Source organism: Copidosoma floridanum, unplaced genomic scaffold, assembly GCF_036245765.1.
Source record: "Copidosoma floridanum isolate Cflo_tuat_1 unplaced genomic scaffold, Cflo_Japanese_pri ptg000011l, whole genome shotgun sequence".
Lineage (NCBI taxonomy): Eukaryota > Metazoa > Arthropoda > Insecta > Hymenoptera > Encyrtidae > Copidosoma > Copidosoma floridanum.
Window position 1 is genome coordinate 4,531,923 of NW_028321888.1, and position 19,148 is coordinate 4,551,070.

Consider the following 19,148-nt stretch of genomic DNA (forward strand, 5'->3'; position numbering starts at 1 on the left):
GTTGAATGTGACAAACTCAGGATCAAGACACGCTATCGAGGAACTTTTTTTTTCTTGTTACTACTTATACTTAGGATTTTTTTTGCTTCATTTCAATGCCGCAATCCAATATAAAATTACTATTTCTGGTTTTTATTATTGCTTATGTATTAAATAAAAAACAATTACTTAATGTGTGCGAATTCCGTTTTTTTAGAAATGATGAAATTAATTTTTTATGATACCAAAAAAACCCGCAAGATTTTTACACTATCTTGTGGTACTTTTTTTTTTTTTTTTTTTTTTAATTTATTCTTGAAAATTTCTTAAAAAATTATATAGAATTATATCGGATGCGCTTCTTAAGATCTATGTTACGGACTCTATAACCGTATAGCTACTATGACCTGCAATTTGATTTTATGTTAACTAAAAACAAGCTTAAATTTTTTTCCGGGTGGTTCTTTTTAGTACTAAAATGATCAACAACTTTTTTTCTTGACTATTTTTTTAAAATATGTTACTACCATTAAACTAATTATTTTTTTGTTCCAAACCCTACCAAACGAATTTTGTGACCAGTCGTCGATAATTACACAACAAAAAAAAAGAGGCTTCAATCATATAATAATCAAATTATCCAATAAAAATTATTATTAAGTTGAAAAGAAATACAGAATTTCGGAACGATGAGAAAGAAATGTTATCAGTTGATAACTCCTTTCTGCTCTTTTTTTCTTTGAGTAAATTCCAACATAGACCACCTTCACTTGTAATAACTGAAAAACAGAAATGGATTTATTGGATGCAATTTGTTTTATTCAGTCTTGTTTTTCCGTTAGCGGTCAACTGAATTACATTTTGTAGAAACAAAAAAATGATCTTAATTTATTCAATTGAAAAGGTATAAACATAAAGTCGAAATCACTCCAAAACATAAACCTTAAAGTAAATAATCTTTTAAATATTATAACTCACATCTGTTTCTCGCTTTTTTCGTTTGCTTTTAGTGCATGTAATAATCAGTATTATGTTCGTCAATGCACTGTTACAAACGTGCTTATTAACTACACTGAAAAATTTTTTGGTAAGCAGCTCAACCATCATTGGAAACGCAGCACCCCCTCTTTTTCTGTTCGACCTCTGCCTCGGCTCGGGCGAGCTGCGCACCCTGTGAATAGAGTGGGAGTCGCTACATATGTCGTAAGAAAGCTGTCTTACCGTGTAAGAGAAATCTGCTCATAGATATATATGAGAGCCACATGATGGCTCTGTCGGTAGCGTGTCTGCCTACAGATTTTGATGGCCGGGGTTCAAATCCCACTCTGGACAAAAATTTCATCAATGAATGAGGTTTTTTTCTGGATGGGATTTGAACTTCAATAAACCTACCGATCTATCTACCGTTTTCCCCTACTGTTATTAAACCCAACGTATGGCTAAATACACTTTGTAATGTCAAAATAGCCATGTCTGAGCCCTTAAGGGGCGATGATGAATATAAAAAAAAAAAAAAGATATATATAAGAATAACGTGCACGCGTTATTCTTATATATAGCCTATAGGTCCATCTATAGGTCCTTTGTGAAATGCTGTAGCCTTTGAGCTTGAAAAAAGTAATCGTGCGTACGTTAAATTTACTGACGAGTAAACTTGTTTTTTTTACTGGTGAGAAGTAACTTCTAATAAAGCATCTCGTATACAGTAAACAGCTTACAGCTGGATGCTTGTGTACACTGTCAAATTTTTATCAGTTTAATACATTTTGTTTCATATTCCTTATGTGCATAAGAGAGAAAATAATCTGTGTCATGCAATGACAGATTTTTAGGTTAGTCTTATTAAAATTTTATCACAAAAACCCTTACCTACAAACAGATCACGTAAATGAACAAAATTATGCGCGTCTAGAAAAGAATCCATCTTTTACATTAATTGAAATACGGCATACAAAAATAGAGAAATCAACTCCTACCATACACATTTGTTTGTACAAGATACATTTATTTGAGAACTAATAACTCATCGGCTACCGCACGGCTCCCGCAGAAGGTCCACTGCCTTACCTACTAAGCGGGTAAATTGCTTAACATTTAAGGCAGGCTGCCTGCCCTGAATGAGAAGGTAGCGTTCTTAAAGAAGCGTTCAGCACTCCCGAATGGATAGTACGAAGCTGACAGCATGCTTTGTCAAGGAGCTTACTCTGGTGGGTAAGCCTCACTCCCTACATTTTTTCAGTGTAGTCATATTTAGATGTAGTACTTAAATAATTTATTAATAGATTTTAAATGTCTGAATCAGTAATGTAAATATGATTTTATTCTACAATCTAATTAAGCTTATTTATACTTACATTTTGTAATATACATCAGTATTTCATCTGTTGCGATCAACCTTTTTTTTACCATCAAGTTACTACTCTTTGAATACAGGTAAAATAACGAGTGGAATAGGCCTGCGCGGAGAATGATTTGAAGAAAAAATTAAGAGCTACAGTAGTCGTCAAATAATAAACAATTCTTTCAAATATTATTTTAATTTAAATAATTCCTTTTAAACTTCTTAGTCATTATAATAATAACATAATTTTTTATTAAAAAAAAAAAGGCACCAAGATACCTACCGCAAGGTGAAGTGGAAACTATTATTTTTTACTTAATTATTACTCTTTATTTCTAAACAAAATATTTGGCATAAATAGAGAAACATTTTTTATGTAATACATAAGCAAAAATAAAAACCGTAAATAGTGATTTTATATTAATTTGCAGCATTAAAATAAAGCAAAAAAAATCTTAAGTATAAGTAGTAAAAAAAAAAAAAAAAAAAGAATTCTGTGACAGCGTGTCTTGAACCTGAGTTTATCAGATTCAACGAGGAGGGCTAAAGAGTTAGTCAATTCGACTGCAACAGCTACGGTATTTATAATTATTAGATTGTATTTAAGCTGTGAAAGAGAGTGGGGCTTAGGTTAAAGGTATGGTAGTGGGAGCTCTCCCTCCACAGCTCGGTTACATGAAATGCTGTTTAGGAGACAAGTGGTTCAGATAGGATGAAAGATCCAGTTGTCTGAGAGCAGAAGAAAGAGAGACAGAGAAGAGATCATGGGGCATAGGAGAAGAGGGAGGAGAAGAAAGAAGGGTCAGGGTGTGCTTCTGGAATGTGGCTGTCTTAGCAAATAAAGACAATGATTATTGGAGTATATAGAGGGGTTTGACGTGGTAGGGCTAACAGAAGCAAAGAAGTGAGGCAATGAGCAGGAACTTTGAATGGTGGCATGCAGAAGCAATCAGAGAGCGTAAGAAAGGGAGGGCGAGCGGCGGCATGTTATACGGGATAAGAAAAATGAGTCTAGTGAAAAGTGAAATCTGTGAATGCGTAGGAAGTAAAGTGATAAGTGGGTCGGGGACAGTGGACAGTGAAAAGTGCAAAATAATATTGGTATATAGTCAGGGAGTGAAAGAATCGATGAGAACGCTAGAAGAGGATGAATGGGAACCAGGACGGGGGCTTCTGATCGGAGGTGACTGGAACGCGAGGACAGGCAGTCTAGGGGGCCCACTAATTCAGAAGGTGAGACAATAATCAGGGAAGCAAAAGACAGAGTAGTGAATAGCGAAGGAAAGTCCGTGGTGAATGAATTAGAAGAGAAAGGATGGGCAATAATGAGTGGGTCAGGAGAAGAGACTGGAGAATACACATATATAGGGGAGAGTGGCAGCATCACGATTGACAACATTATAACTAATCCAGAGGGGGGTGAGAAACTTGAGAATTTCATACTAGGGATAAGAGCCGACTCTGATCACCTTCCGCTGGTCGCAGAAATAAGTACAGGTCAGTCCATGGGAGAGGAGGCAAATGAGGGGGACTCGACGTTAGATAGGGTTGTGAAAGAGAGGATACGGAACGAAGAGCTCACAGAGACCTATCACAAAAAGTGTGAAAATTGGGAGGCACAAGAAAGTAGCAACGACAAGAGGGTGCAAGAAATATTGGACAAGTCGAACAAGCCATACCCAAAGTAGAGAGGGTGGTGAAACAGGTGGCGTTAAGGAAAAGACCATGGCATAACAAAGAGTGGGACCAGCGGAAGAGAATATTGAGAAAAACCTTGAGGGACTGGAGAAAAGGTGAGTTGAACCAAGAAGAATACAGAATAAGAAAGATATAATATAGGAAATGGTGCGCAGAAAAGAAAAAAATATAAAAGGCAGAAGAGTTGAGTAAGATCAAACAGATAAAGACAGTAAAGGAAGCATGGCAGTACATAAATAAATTTAGAAGAAAGACAGGAGGTATGCAGAGAGATCGATTTAAATACTTGGAAGGGGCACTTCGCCAGAAGGTTGGCGGGGAAAGAGAGAAGAACGATAGAGAAGCTAGCAGATGATGGAGAAGCAGGAATTAGAGGACCTACGACAGAGGAACCTTTTACGAGAGAAAGGGTAATCAAGACGATAAGAAATTTGAGCAGGAAGGCACCAGGAGAAGACGAGGCAGAAAATGAGGAGTGGATTAAGGTGCCAGTGACAATAAGGGAGGCTTTTTTTGAGTGGTTACAAAAAATGTGGAAGGAAGGAAACATATTGACACGATGAAAAATAGTCCTCATATTTCCGATATTTAAGAGAGGAGAGAAAGAGAGAGTAGAAAACTACAAAGGGATCACGCTGCTAGACACAGCCTACAAAATATACGCAAGGCTGCTCAATGACAGGTTGATAAAAGAAGTAGATCATAAGCTGCAGGAGAGCCAGTTTGGCTTTAGGAAAAAAAGAGGAGTGATAGATGCGATTTACATACTCAACCATGCAGCAGACGTGAGACTAAGCAAGAAAGGAGGAAAGATGTACGTCTGCTTTGCAGACTTAAAAGAAGCGTTTGATAGCCTAAACAAGAGCAAGCTAAAAGAAAGTCTAGAAAGATTAAGCAGCAACAAGGTGCTGAATAAGAGAGTTCTGAAAATATATGAGGAAACATACTGCAAACATGGTGCAAAGTTAAAGTGGGAAACGAGATCTCAGAGGAGTTCTGGACAGTAAAGGGAGTTAGACAAGGATCCCCAATGAGCCCGACGCTGTTTAATATATGTATAGCAGACCTATAAGAGTTTTTAGAAAGCAAAAGCTGGACAGGAACACGACCAACTAGATATTACAGGAGGAGACAAAACAAAGGAGCTGCAGAAACAAAGCAACAGTGAGATCAGTAAGGTACGAAGAGAAAGCGAGAAAATCAGAAAAACACCTATTAAAAGAGTGTATTAAAAAGAAGGAGAGAGTAGGTTCACACACGCAAGCAGAATACTGGGCGAGACTGAAGAGAAAAACGCTGGAGAAGACTCTGAGCGGCAACGAGGATGTAAAAGAGCTTAGAAGAGAAGACAGACTGCATATACAGGTAGAAAAAGACATCGAAGCTGAAGAAAAGATACAGTGAAGGAAAAAAACAGAGGAGTCGAGATACAATACATTCTACAAAGAGTTACTAACGGAATCAAAAGACATGCCCGAATATGCAAGGTCGTACCTAGAGGCAAAGGATAAAATAATGATTGCAAGGTTTAGATGTGGAAATGAGATAAAAAATAGACAGCACTGAAAGGAAGAGAGAGGAAATCAATGCAGATTATGTAATAAAGAAGCATAGTCAATACAGCATGTGGTACAGTATTATGAAAAATACAAATCTGGCTATACAGTCAAAGAAGCACTAGATGAGATGAGGAGAGGCCTTCTGATTCTTAAAGAGATAGAGAGGAGGAGAAAACAGGCGTTCCGAAGTACTACACAGGATAAGGAAGTTCAGCCCAGCGAGAAAAGAAAGGGGGCGACACCAATCACAGGGGAGAAGAAAAGAGTAGTGATCCGGTACAGCAAGAAGCAGAGCAGAACAGACCTATATAGAAAAGATAAAAGAGTGGGAAGAAGTCACGAGCCAACCAGCAAAAGCACGTGGTAAGAGTCACAATACAGCAGGCGTGAAGAACGAGAGAAAAGTAGATAAGAAAGAATGGACGAGCAAAGAAGCTGGGAGAGGGAAAGAAAGTAGGAGATCAAGAAGTTGCTGGAGAAAGATGAGAAAGGCGATCTAGGTGAGTGAATGAAAGAGGTGGAAAGAGAACTGTTTCGAGTCAAAGCTTTCGCTGCGAACATAGGGAGAGAAAGAGAAAAGGAGAAGAAGATCATCGAGAAAAAGCAACAAAGGTTGGAGAAAAAGAGAGAGGCGGATAGAGTAGAAGTAAATAAGAAACTGTCAGGAATTAAAAAAAGGCTAGAATGGCTCGAGGAGGGAGAGAAATTCTGGGAGACCTGGGCATGGGGTGTGGAGAGAGACATCAAGGAGATAGTGAAAAAGCAAGAAGTAACAAGCGAAGAAGAAGAGCTCAAAGGTATGATCGGGAGACAAAGGGAAGAAGCTTGCGCAAAGCGAGAGGGGCAGGGAAAGCAAGGAGTGAGAAGAGAGAAGAGAGAGGAGGACAGTGGCAGCAGGCTGAACAGGACAATATAGGGCCAATGATGAGAGGTGACCAAAAAGAGAGAAGCAGAGGCATGCACGATAGAGGAGAGGGAAAGTGAGGATTAAAGTGGTAAAAAGTGGCTCAGTGCGTGATGAAAGAGTGGCAAAGTCAAAGGAGTTTAAGTCAGTGAACAGTTATGCAGAGGCTAATGTAACGAGTGTTATTTGTGACAATAAGATTTAATGGATTTCAATAAAAATTTCTATAATTTTAATAAGTGTCTTAATAAGAGTTTTATAAGTTTGAAATTTTAATAATTTTCAGTTGTGATAATTTATAGTAATTAAATATAATTTTTAATTTTTGAATTTTTTAATATTTAGAATTTTTGAATTTTTGAACATTTGAATTTCTGAATCGGCGTTATGACGAGATTTAAGTAAAATAAAGCAAAGAAAATAAAGTAAAGTAAAGTATAGGTAGAAAATACAATCTGTGATTAGAGGTAGTCAAAAGATAGTTTAAAGTTTGACACTATGAATTACGAAACTAAAAATAATATAAGAAAATAAAAGCAAAATGAAAGCAAAATAAAGTAAGACAAAGACAAAGAATTGTAAAAGGAGTACATGTAGTTGTATTGTAAGCCCGTTCTTCCTTACCAACCCCAATGGGGTATGTACGTAATAATAATAAATAATAATAATGAATAAATTGAATATCAAGGAAAAATTGAATAGACAACGTGTGACAATGACTTTTACAAGGACGCGAGATAAAAAGACAAATAAGATACACTACTAACGTATGACATAAGAGATAAACTCTAACAATAAGTCAACGCCAGCTCGGCGTACACCACTCCATACATCTCGCTCGGTGAAACCTAACACTACGATGCCGGATCAACGATTTAAAATAAAAGTATACTGTAAGTAAAAGCAAATAAGGCTTTTGGGCCAACGGCTGGTTCTTGACGAACAAAAATTAAATTTATTTTATAGAAGCTCGGACGTAACATACATAAGACAATAAAATGATTTGAAAACAGTTAATTTACTCTAAAATGTTCACAGTGGTATAAAATACCGAAAAAACACGTTTTTATGAGTATTACTTCGCACTTGTTAATAAAGCTATATTATGTACTTATTTGCTGTTCAAGTCATAAATGTTGTTTTTCGTTGAGTCCATAATGTCTGTATTGCTAGAAAGAGTCTCACATTCTTAATTATCATCAGATAGTGGCTCTTCAAACTCGACAACCGCATTAAGCACATCATCGTTAGTGTTCATAGTGTAAATGTGAGCTGACGTCAAAAGCATTGTCACAACTATCCCTGTAGCAATTTCTACAAATTCGCGTACACAGCACACCTGCTTTTCTACAGGTACATAATTTAGGGCGACAATTAGATCGACAAGCGCAGGATATCAGTTGAAAAAATTATAAAATATTTAAAAACCTATTTTTATCCATGCTAAATAATACAATATTACACTGCATACCTGATGCAAGAGTTCATCAGCAGCTGACTTTTGTGTTGTCATTAAAAGAAACGATGTAGTTATCGTATTTTTCAATCCACAATGTGAAGGTTTCAAACATTTTAACAGCCATCGGTGGACTTGCGTGTAAACGCACTTTGCGTGTTCTTTGAGAGCCTCTCTAGTTGATGGAAGCATGGCTAAGGAAATCAGTTTTTTAGAAAAATTTGCCGATTTGCAGAAAAGCTTGTGCCACAATTCATTGACGTTGCTGCCATTTTCGTACTGGGCGTCATACAAGTAAAAAATAATTTTTTTGGCTTCCTTCAATGAAATTTGTAAAAAATTTTCTCGCACTCTATCTTCACTTATTTTAAATTCTGTTTTTATTATTTCTTCGACAAAATCTTCAAACGACGTACAGAAAATTGAGCTCCTTAAGTAATATTAAATTATTTTCAAACAGAGAAAATGATTTTTTGAAGTAAAACTTCTATAGCCGCGTATTGTAAATCTAGTGGTGAGTAAAACCAGCTGATGCAACGCAAAAGTGTCCATCCAATTCTTGTTGGCGAGGGGAGAATGGGGACCGGGACATGAGAGTAGCGCATATGCGCATCAGACTAAATGTGAGGCGGGGAGACGAAAGAAAGAAAGAGATAAGAACAGGCGCACTTTTCTACAGAAATAGGCACAAACATATTAAGGAACCACTGTATTATACTGCAGAAAGCCGGAGCGTGTGTATGTATGTGTGCATGCACGTAGAAACTCTCTCTGCAAAGGAGACTTGTGAAGCTAGCGCCTGTAAATATTGGATATTATAATTTTGCAACCATTCAGGGCTTTAACGATTCCTTCTCACTGTCGGATTTATTCCCCACTTGAATTATTATTTGCGGATCAATAGTTTACAAGATATTTTCAAGATAAAAAGTCGAAAAAGAAAGTCGTAGCGCTGAAATATAAAAACCTTAGTTTCAAGTACTAATTTAGATTAAAATTTAATTCTACCTATGGGTAATTCTTCTACAAATCGAACGGATTTTAACCTCCATCTCTCTGATTCAGCTGAAAATTTTTTTCCAGTTACTATATCGAAAAGTAAGAGATACGTGTCCGAGGAATTTTTTTTTATCGCCTATCATCGACTTTACAAGTTATAACAAATTTCATAATAGTAGTTGGGGACTCATTTTAAACAATGAATAGCTCCGAATCCTTAAGAGCTACAAAATTTTCACCAATGGAACTTTTCTACCTAAAGAGTTTAACTTTAAGAAAAAAAATGATCAACAAATTAATATTGTTAATAACAATTTAATTGTTTTAATCGATTTTTAACAATTGCTCCCAAAATAAATCGAGTTTTTATTATTACCATCGTACTCTGCGTCAAATTTTACGTTAAAATTATGTTTTAAAAATATGGAGACTTTTTAATTGTTATTGTTAAAATATTAATCTATGTAGCACGTAATGGTACAAAAAACTGTTTTTTGAGTATAAAATGAAATCTGTACCTCGTATCAAAAAAAGTTAAACGTAAAAGTTGTAGATAGTTGAAAGATCTGCAGCTTTTGTATTTACCATTTGTCAGTGTAACCTCAAAATTTTGTATTACCATGAAAAAAAGCGAGAAATCCCCATTTCATCATTTATTAAGAGTAACTTTTTACTTGTAAAATGGAAATGAGCAATAATAACTGAAGAAATTATATATTATTGAATTGATAAAAATGTGTAATAAAAAAACAAGTAAAGATTATGATTGCTTAACATTTATTTACAGATGTAACAAAATTTTCATGTTCAAGTATAACTTTTTTTACAGTTTCATAACAAAATTATGTCACTTGAAAATTTTCACAATATTTGTTTTTTCGTGCAAAGAAAACAGCCTCGTTCCTAATTCTTGACGAGATAGTAGAACCATGCTATGATATTTTAGCGTTCCCTTAATCGTTGTTGCTCTCAAAAATCTCTCTGACACTAATTTTCTTTCTTCTTCGTAATCATCATTTGTAGAATAACGCCAAGTAATATTTGGCAATGATTCTGTGGCCCAATCAAAAAGTTCTCGCGGCGTTCGAATGGGATTGTTAATTCTCTGAAGCCTTGCACTGGCAGCTAGTGGTTTTACAGTCCTGCCTATTCCGTCGCATGGCTCCTTTCCATGTGAAGTGGGGAAAAAATGCCACTCTGCTGCTATTCTAAAGTCTTCAAAGTGATGAGTGAGATTAATAAAGTTCTTTTTATTTTCATACTGTCCACTCACACCGTCAGACATGTATATTATTTTATTAACACACGGTAAATTTATTTTAATAAATTCAATCAACTGCTTTTGATATAGATGTCATGCAACAGTGTCATGATGTAGGCATTCAGAAATGCAAACAAAACTTGAAATTTTTAATTCATGCAGGTCATTCCTATAATAACTTGAAAATGGGTGTACGATTAACTGATCATTGTTCCAATGTATACCCTGAACCAAATTTTGAATTATGAAAGCATAATTTTCTGAGAAGTCGCAAATTACGATACACTCGTTTTTTCTCAGTTTATTTTTCATCTCATTTAAAAAATCCCTTTGTTTGTTAACCAAAAATAAATGAATCAACAGTTTTTGCAAACCTTCACTTCATTTCTGTAAAAATTTATCAACTGAAGATATAAGGGTCTGCAATAAGGTTCTTTCAACCGTAACCCATTGTTTGTAGGTAACGATTTCAATACATTTTTCTTCCAAAATTTCGTCCAGTTGCTCAATAACATTCGTTACGCCTGGGCACTTCTTACAAGAATTTAAATAACAATCAGTCGTTTTGTTTTTGCATACCATACGATCCAAACAATGCTTATCATTGATCAAAGGCAGCTCAGAACCAGAAGTAAGTGATTTAAAATTAGCAACACTCACTAATAAACTAACATTTTCATGTATAGGACATGCAAAAACAGAGTGAGTACCAGAAGCACCTGCCAAAACATAATATTTCGGCCTTAAGCTAGCAAACTTTGAGAAACTTCATTTCATAACTGGATACGTACTCGTAAAAATTTCATACAATTCTTTCAAATTATTTAATACTAGTCTTTTTTGAATGGGTACCGATCTGCCGTCTACTTTTATCGAAACGTATTTTTTTTTTCCGGGCATATATTGAGTGTAGTCGTCAGACTGGTACAAGCTAACAATTGTATCGATAACGTTATCATCTAGAGATGGATGTTGTTTTGGGTTTGGATCTCCAATTAATCCCTTATCTCGAGCAACATTATTTGCTATGCCTAACATGTGACAAGCTGCGGAAGAAAATGTGTCCTCAATTTTTTTTATAAGACCACGATCGGAAAATAGTCAAAATTTTAATTTTATGAACGCGGTCGGCCGAAGTATTGAAACTTTCCTCCAAAGCACTTACTATCAAGGACTCGTCGTCATCTGCATCAAGATCATCTGGATCATCCCGGCTCAAATTAAATTTTTTTTGATCAATTACGGACGATATTTGTTTTGATTTTTCTTCCAAATACCTTTTTAACGATAGTTTTCGTTTTTTGATGGGCGAAGATACTAAGAAGCCTTATCCTTTTTTGAAAAAATCCACTCGTTCACTTTGCAAAGATGGATTATCTCCCGAAAATCCAGATGTACCGTCACTGCTCCCAACTTTTATATCAGATTCTTCACTTGAAGAATCCTCCTTCTGTAGCGTCTAAAAAAAAATTAGACTAAAACATCGACATAAAATTTTACGAGAGGTAAGGTATGTCTGAACTCAATATAATAATCACAGTATTGTACGTACTAATTTTGGTATTTCATTTTCACTCTCTTTTGTATCTTCTTTTTTCAACTTTCATAACGTCAAGCGGCAAGAAAAACAAATTTTTTGTTGTAATGCATTTGACAAAATTGCCAAGTCCAGTTTCAAAAGTTGGTTTTCATTCACTGTCCTCAAATCAAAAGTGTTTGTTGTTGGTTGTTTGAAATTTGAAGGATTAAAACATCTGTCTGATCGATAACTAGTATTTTTAATTTTACTTGCCTCTTTCCGTGGCATCGTTACAAAGTAAAAATTATTTAACTTTAAATTACAACGAGTGAGAATATGTCTTGGTAGCGGACCAAAATAAACGCACAGCTGATCCAAAACCCGACGAACTTGTAGTACGGGGAATGTACGCGAGTAGCGTGGGTAACACTTTGAATCATAGATCGTACTGTAGGCAGGCTTTCCCGCAAAGTTTTACCTCTAACCACACCTGGTTTTTTTTTCCTTGGTATAAAATAAATTTTTTTTGTACACAAGATGTTACCCCTCAATCCCGGAATAACTTCATTAAAAAATGCATTACTCACATATGGCATAACAGTAATAAAAAGTATTAATTAATACGTTGTTTCCAACAATCGCTACTGGATTATTTTTTTAAATTTATGTGCTTTTTTTTTTTTTTTTTCAACCGGGTTCCCGCTGTAGCCTACTGGACTAGTCGCCGGGGCCACCCACTCACCACCTATGTGTAAGGGTATATTGCCGCACCCATTTCCAACCCTTTTACTGATACCATATCTGAACCCATGGGCACAGTGTGAGTATCTCCGGTGAAACACCTTGCCAGTTAAGCTGACACTCTCTGCACTGACGGTGTATCGGGTCTACTCGCCACTGTGTAGCCTTTCTCCGGAGAGGACTCCATTTTCTAGGACGTCCACTCCTCGCCGGTTAAGCCGGCACTCTCTGCCGAAGCATTGGATCCAGGCTAATTAGCATCCCCGGAGAAGCCCCATGTTTCAGGGACCACTTCTTGCCGGTACGGCCGGCGATCCCTGCCTGGCGCATTGGATCCGTTAATCCCTATCTATAGCTTTAACACTGTTTCACATTGACCCAGGTCCGAAGACCTGTGGGGCAAGAAAAAAATCATGGAATTACGCTGAAGAAAAATTCCACGGAAGAACCTGCCCCGAAAAAGCCGGGGTTAAATAGAAACTTTTCCCGATAGAAACAATTTTTGAAAAAATCTGCATTCACCGGAAATGGAGCTGAAACTAGCCCCACGCCGGAGCAGCCTCACCAGGGACGAATCAGACCTGAGGGGCCCCGGGGCTAAAAATTTTTTTTTTTTGTCCTGATCCATTCGAAAAACGCTATATATAGTTGCGATTCTCCCATTCGCAATCCCTGCAACTTTTTAAAGCCGTCAAAAGTCGTCAGGCTGGGAAAACGAAGAGTTTTCCGTAGATACGTATATACGCGTATACGAAAAAATAGAATAAAAATTTATAACTTATTTTTCGGCTCTTGTGCCACCTTTAAAATTAATAAAATGTGTTTCTATCACTTCTATACACGATACCTACAAGTTTTCCAAGCCGTGACAGGCCGCCAGGCTTGGAAAATATTGAGTTTTCCGCCGATACGCAAATACGCGTATACAAAAAAATCAGAAAAAAATTTATAACTTTTTTTTGGGCTTTTGTGCCACCTTGTAAATTAATAGAATACGTTTCTATCACTACCATACACGATCACAATAAATTTGTCAAGCCTTGTAAGGCCACCAGGCTTGGAAAATGATGAGTTTCCCGCCGATACGCAAATACGCGTATACAAAAAAATGAGAAAAAAATTTATAACTTATTTTTCAGCTCTTGTGCCACTTCGAAAATTGATAGAATATGTTTCTATCACTTCTATACACGATACCTACAAGTTTTTCAAGCCGTTACAGGCCGCCAGGCATGGAAAACAGTGAGTTTTCCGCCGATACGCCAATACGCGTATACAAAAAAATCAGAAAAAAATCTGTAACTTATTTTTCGGCTCTTGTGCCAGTTCGGAAATTGATCGAATATGTTTCTATCACTTCCATACACGATCCTTATTAGTTTTCCAAGCCGTGACAGGCCGCCAGGCTTGGAAAAATGATAAGTTTTCCGCCTATACTCAAATACGCGTATCGGTGGAAAACTCATCATTTTCCAAGCCTGGCGGCCTTTTACGGCTTAAAAAACTTGTAGGTATCGTGTATAGAAGTGATAGCAACATATTCTATCAATTTCCAAGGTGGCACAAGAGCCGAAAAATAAGTTATAAATTTTTATTCTATTTTTTCGTATACGCGTACATACGTATCTACGGAAAACTCTTCGTTTTCCCAGCCTGACGACTTTTGACGGCTTTAAAAAGTTGCAGGGATTGCGAATGGGAGAATCGCAACTATATGTAGCGTTTTTCGAATGGATCAGGACAAAAAAAAAAATTTTTTAGCCCCGGGGCCCCTCAGGTCTGATTTGTCCCTGGTGAGGCTGCTCCGGCGTGGGGCTAGTTTCAGCTCCATCACCGGAAATCGAACCCACGACTCCTAGAACAGCGTTATATCAGTAACAAGCACGCTTACCACTGAGCCAACGCCGCTCCTTTAAATTCATGTACTGACGTTCATTGTAACTTATAGTTCTGTTTATTTGATCAGTAAATATTATTTGGTTCTGCAAAGTTTGCATTTATTACTGAACAATTGCATGTAACTTTTAGAAGATTCGATCGTTTTTGAGGAGATGTATTAACTCGTTGAAAAAAATTAATGTTGTACTTTACATGCTGGAAGTACGCATGAATTTTTTAAATATTTTTTACTAGCAGAACATTCGAGAAAAAAATTTCTGAAATAGCATTTTCTAACATTGCTTTTACGGGGGAGAGCGATTATTCATCCTTTGTTGCACAAATGTCGAGGCAAGAGATGTATTCATGATGAGGAAAAAGTTTGGATGAATAGCTTAGCTCCTAAGGAAGACTCTTGTAACAAAAAATGTGTACCTTATCAGGCATTTCGAAAAAATATCTGTACAAACGTAAACAAAGTCACGAGCGGGTCCTATGCTAAGTGTGTGGGAGAGAACTGAGCATCGTCTGCTGCCTGCTAATCTTTTCATACGGAGCGAGGCTTGTTTACAAAATTGCGTCTAAAATTTGTTAAACTTAAAACCATAATTTGAAACATGGCTTAGCCCTTCTCAAGACCTCAAACTATAATGCTGTGCCAAAAAAAGTTTGTTTTTAGAAAATTTATAACCCACTTTTGTTGACGAAAACTGAGTCTCCGTCTACTTTTTTGAGGTTAATTTTTATCGTGCAAATAACATATTTTTAAGTTTTATACACAAACTATTGGAGTTGAGCGTTGACGAGTTGAACACAATTAAATTAACCGTGATGTAGTGAGCGGACATTTTCATGCACGGTTAGTACAACTCACTTTAACACGTTGTCTTATAGGAGCCCCCGCATACCCGCTCACCACCCCCCAGAAAAACGACCGAACTTTCTTAAGTCGCGGGTTCGACGTCGTGGGTAAGTAAAGTGTACTTGATGAATGCGAGGCCGTCGAGCGGTTTTAGCTCAAGCTTCTCTTGCTCCGATTCACCCACTCTACCACACATTCGAAATTTCAATTATCGGACACGTCAATCTATACCTATATTCATACTACAAGCAGACGACAATAGCTGGTGATACACACAGCTGCTTGTCCACGCACTTTCTGTCACTCACTCTATTGGTATGGTAGGCAAAATACCTTTATTAATTTATTTCTCAAAATTTTGCTTGTTTCGAGACGTTGTAAAAGTGCTGAATCGATAGAAAATTTTCTGCTCTACACGCTAGCATTTGTGTTTTTTCTCTCTCTTGTACGGTTTACGAGATACTTGCAAAATAACATTTAAGCGCTTTTTTAGGGGTGATCAACAGAGCTTTGACAAGCTTAAGTACTCATCTTATAATCTACGAGTTCGATTACGTATATTATCTAAAATGTTTCTTTCGAAAACAATTTTGAGATTAAACGGATTTACTATCAGTTTAAACAGATGAAATGTCAACTGCATTCGTAGAATTAGACATGGTTAAGCGACGATAAACCTTATGCCTAATCTTACAACTTTCAAGTAACTTGAGCACATTTGATAAAATCTCAGGTTCAATTCGATATAATCGATCATTCACTTCGATACTAGTCGCTACCTCCCTTTTATAATAGGATGTACAACGCATTTATGACAAAAGATGTAAGATTCAACTACAACGCATTTATGAAACAAGATATAAGATTCAACTACAACGCATGTCATGTGATAAATAATGACTTGTATTTATACAAACGGTGTATCCACCACTAGTCCCTTTTATTTCAGAGGTAGTTAGCAATGATTCGACACCTGAAATCAGGACAAAGATTAAAAGAACGTAATCTGAGGCAGAGAATATAGAAACACGTCCCTTCATTTATCTATAAGTACATGAAGAGACGTGTTTCTATATTCTCTGTCTGAGATCTTTTTTTGATATCTCTCATAGGTTGTGTACGATTTTTCAATAATCCTGAGCAAAGAAACGAAATTTTCATTGCTTGGAGCAATAGGAAATGACAGTCTTGCAGCATAGTATGGAGGATAAGATAATTTAAAAAAGAATTTGGCTTTTACGTGAAATATAAATTTCACGTAAAAAATCGTAGTTAAGAAAAACATAAAATTTCCTTAATAATTTGGATTAACAATATTAGGAGCAGTTTGGTCCAACTATGACTTTGAAGGAATCAGTTTCAGTGGTATCCCAAAATAATGATGAGATTTTGAAGACTACTAAAATGAGCATTAAACATCATTAGTAGATCTTTTTGAAGTATACTAAAAGGAGCATTCCCTACCCGAGACATAAGTAGGTAAATCAATCATACTTCTTCTACAAGATATGTTTTAAAAGTGTTGTCAGTAGGCATACTAACTGTCATAAGAACCAACTTACGAAGTTCAAACTAATGATTATTGATAACACAAAAGTAGTTGTGAAATGTTTCAAAAAATACTGTAATATAATAGTATACTGAAAAATAAGTTAAATTTTGCTGAGTAGCAGCATAAAAATTTACCTTTACTAGAAATTCGTTGTATACATAGAGCCCAAACTTGAGAATCATTTATGAATTTCTTAATACATTCCGAATTGTTTTTTTCTTCAAGAGCTGAATTAAAAGCATGTGGAGCATTTTCTTCTTCAGGATGTAAGACACTTACAGATTTGCGAAGGTAGTTTACAAATACTTCAAAATCGATAACATTAGAATGTTGAGTTTCCGCCGACTCAACAGAAGCTTCCAAGGAATCCCCCATTATAGAGATTAGTTGAAAGGACTATCCATTTACATTTTTTCATCAACGCACAAAAAGTTGGGTTTATATTTTAAACTTTTAACAACTCGTAAGTTTCAAAAAATTTGGCAACTACTTACACAACTCAGAAATATAATCGATAGATTATTACAAGCATTACTAGCGACAACACATCATTATTGTAAGGTGAAAGCACTTTTTAAATTACAGGTACAAGGGCTGAGGATAAGGCTGCAGTCACATGGAGCGCAATAGAGCGAGCGAGCAGGATAGGAATTTCTCCAGAAGCAGCTGTGTTAAGTCCATAGAGGTATAAGAATAGAGGAGAAAAGGGGGCGTGATGTGCGACAGCAGAATTTGCTACGTAACGGGGCATCTGTCTTTGTCTGGCAGTTATGTTATTGGTTGAGTTCTACATGAGATTGAATCAACTGTAGGATTTAGGACGAAGAAGTAGCCAATAACGTGGCTTTGGCAACAAGGACAGATGCCTCGTTACACTTAATTATACTGTCGCTGCCGCTAATGGGCTAGTATAGCGCTTTTCTCCTCTATTCTTATACCTCTATGGTTAAGTCTATTGCGCTGCAGGATATCCCTATTGCACGGCTGTGTTAAGTCTATTGCGCCGTGCAATAGGGATATCCTGCAGCGCAATAGACTTAACACAGCCGCTTATGGAGAAATTCCTATCCTGCTCGCTCTATTGCGCTCCATGTGACTGCAGCCTAAGGATACACGATGCATCCAGACCGAAACATAATAACATATTCACATCAAGGATCCAGTAGCTTTGTTCGGGAGCTCAAATCCGGTAACATAATGGTGACTTCCGGTGTCTTATTTTCGGCCATTGTCAATAATAAGACACCAGAAGTCACCATTATGTCACCGGATTTGAGCTCCTGGGGCCGTACCATATAACTTTTTTTTGCTTCACAGGCCTATGTTATAACCATAGAGGTATAAGAATAGAGGAGAAAAGGGGGCGTGAAATGCGACAGCAGAATTCGCTACGTAACGGGGCATCTGTCTTTATCTGGCAGTTATGTTATTGGTCGAGTCATACATGAGATTGAATCAACTGTAGGATTCAGGACGAAGAAGTAGCCAATAACGTGGCTTTGGCAACAAGGACAGATGCCCCGTTACACTTAGTTATGCTGTCGCTGCCGCTAATGGGCTAGTATAGCGCTTTTCCCCTCTATTCTTATACCTCTATGGTTATAACATAAGCCGATGTACAGAAAAATAGTTATATGGTACGGATCCCGAACAAAGCTAGTTCATCCAGTACGTTTTTTAAGAGACGCTCGGTCGGTCCCGTTCCTCAAGAAAGTATATCTATTTCCCTAGGGGCTAAGGGTACGTTTTTTTGTAGTTGATCAGTCGGACGCATGATGCAGGAACAGGGCTCCCGAAAGTGGCACCCAAAGTAGCGCAAAATTCAAATGGGCTATATGGAGCAAAACGCAAAAACCCACATAACTCAACAGAATCATCTAACATGATAAATGAATAAACCCCAAGCTATTAAGCCCAAAAACCCAATGCTAAATAACCCAGTAACACGGAACGCCTACTAGCCACTTTTAAATTTAATGCTTTAAATAATAACAAAAGCGCCAATCACCACACAACCCGGGGCGCTTACTAGCCACTTTGTTAATTAATATAATAAATGAAATAACGCAAGCGCCAATCACCACACAACCCGGGGCGCTTACTGGCCACTTTGTTTGTTAATTGAATAAATAAAATAACAAAAGCGCCAATCACCACACAACCCGGGGCGCTTACTGGCCACTTTGTTAATTAATATGATAAATAAAATAACGCAAGCGCCAATCCCCACACAACCCGGGGCGCTTACTGACCGATTTGTTTATTGATTAAATAAATAAAATAACACAACAATTAATAACTTTGAGTTCATTATATTATTAAACAAAGTGGCCAGTAAGCGCCCCGGGTTGTGTTGTGATCGGTGCTTGTGTTGTTTTATTTATTTAATTAATAAACGA

General features: G+C 36.8%; 1 protein-coding gene across 3 annotated transcripts in view; it reads right to left on the reverse strand.

Annotated features, from left to right (window-relative positions):
* The window catches only part of Dhc64C (dynein heavy chain, cytoplasmic), an 897,235-nt gene extending 879,887 nt beyond the window's left edge, over positions 1-17,348 (reverse strand). For 2 of the 3 annotated variants that reach the window (XM_089590007.1, XM_089590009.1), the window contains exon 1: positions 16,884-17,348. In XM_089590007.1, the coding sequence (XP_089446133.1) occupies positions 16,884-17,124 (241 nt within the window). In that variant the 5' untranslated portion in view covers positions 17,125-17,348. The remainder of the gene's footprint in view (positions 1-16,883) is intronic. The other variant, XM_089590008.1, reaches the window with a different exon arrangement.
* Positions 17,349-19,148: the final 1,800 nt, after the last annotated feature.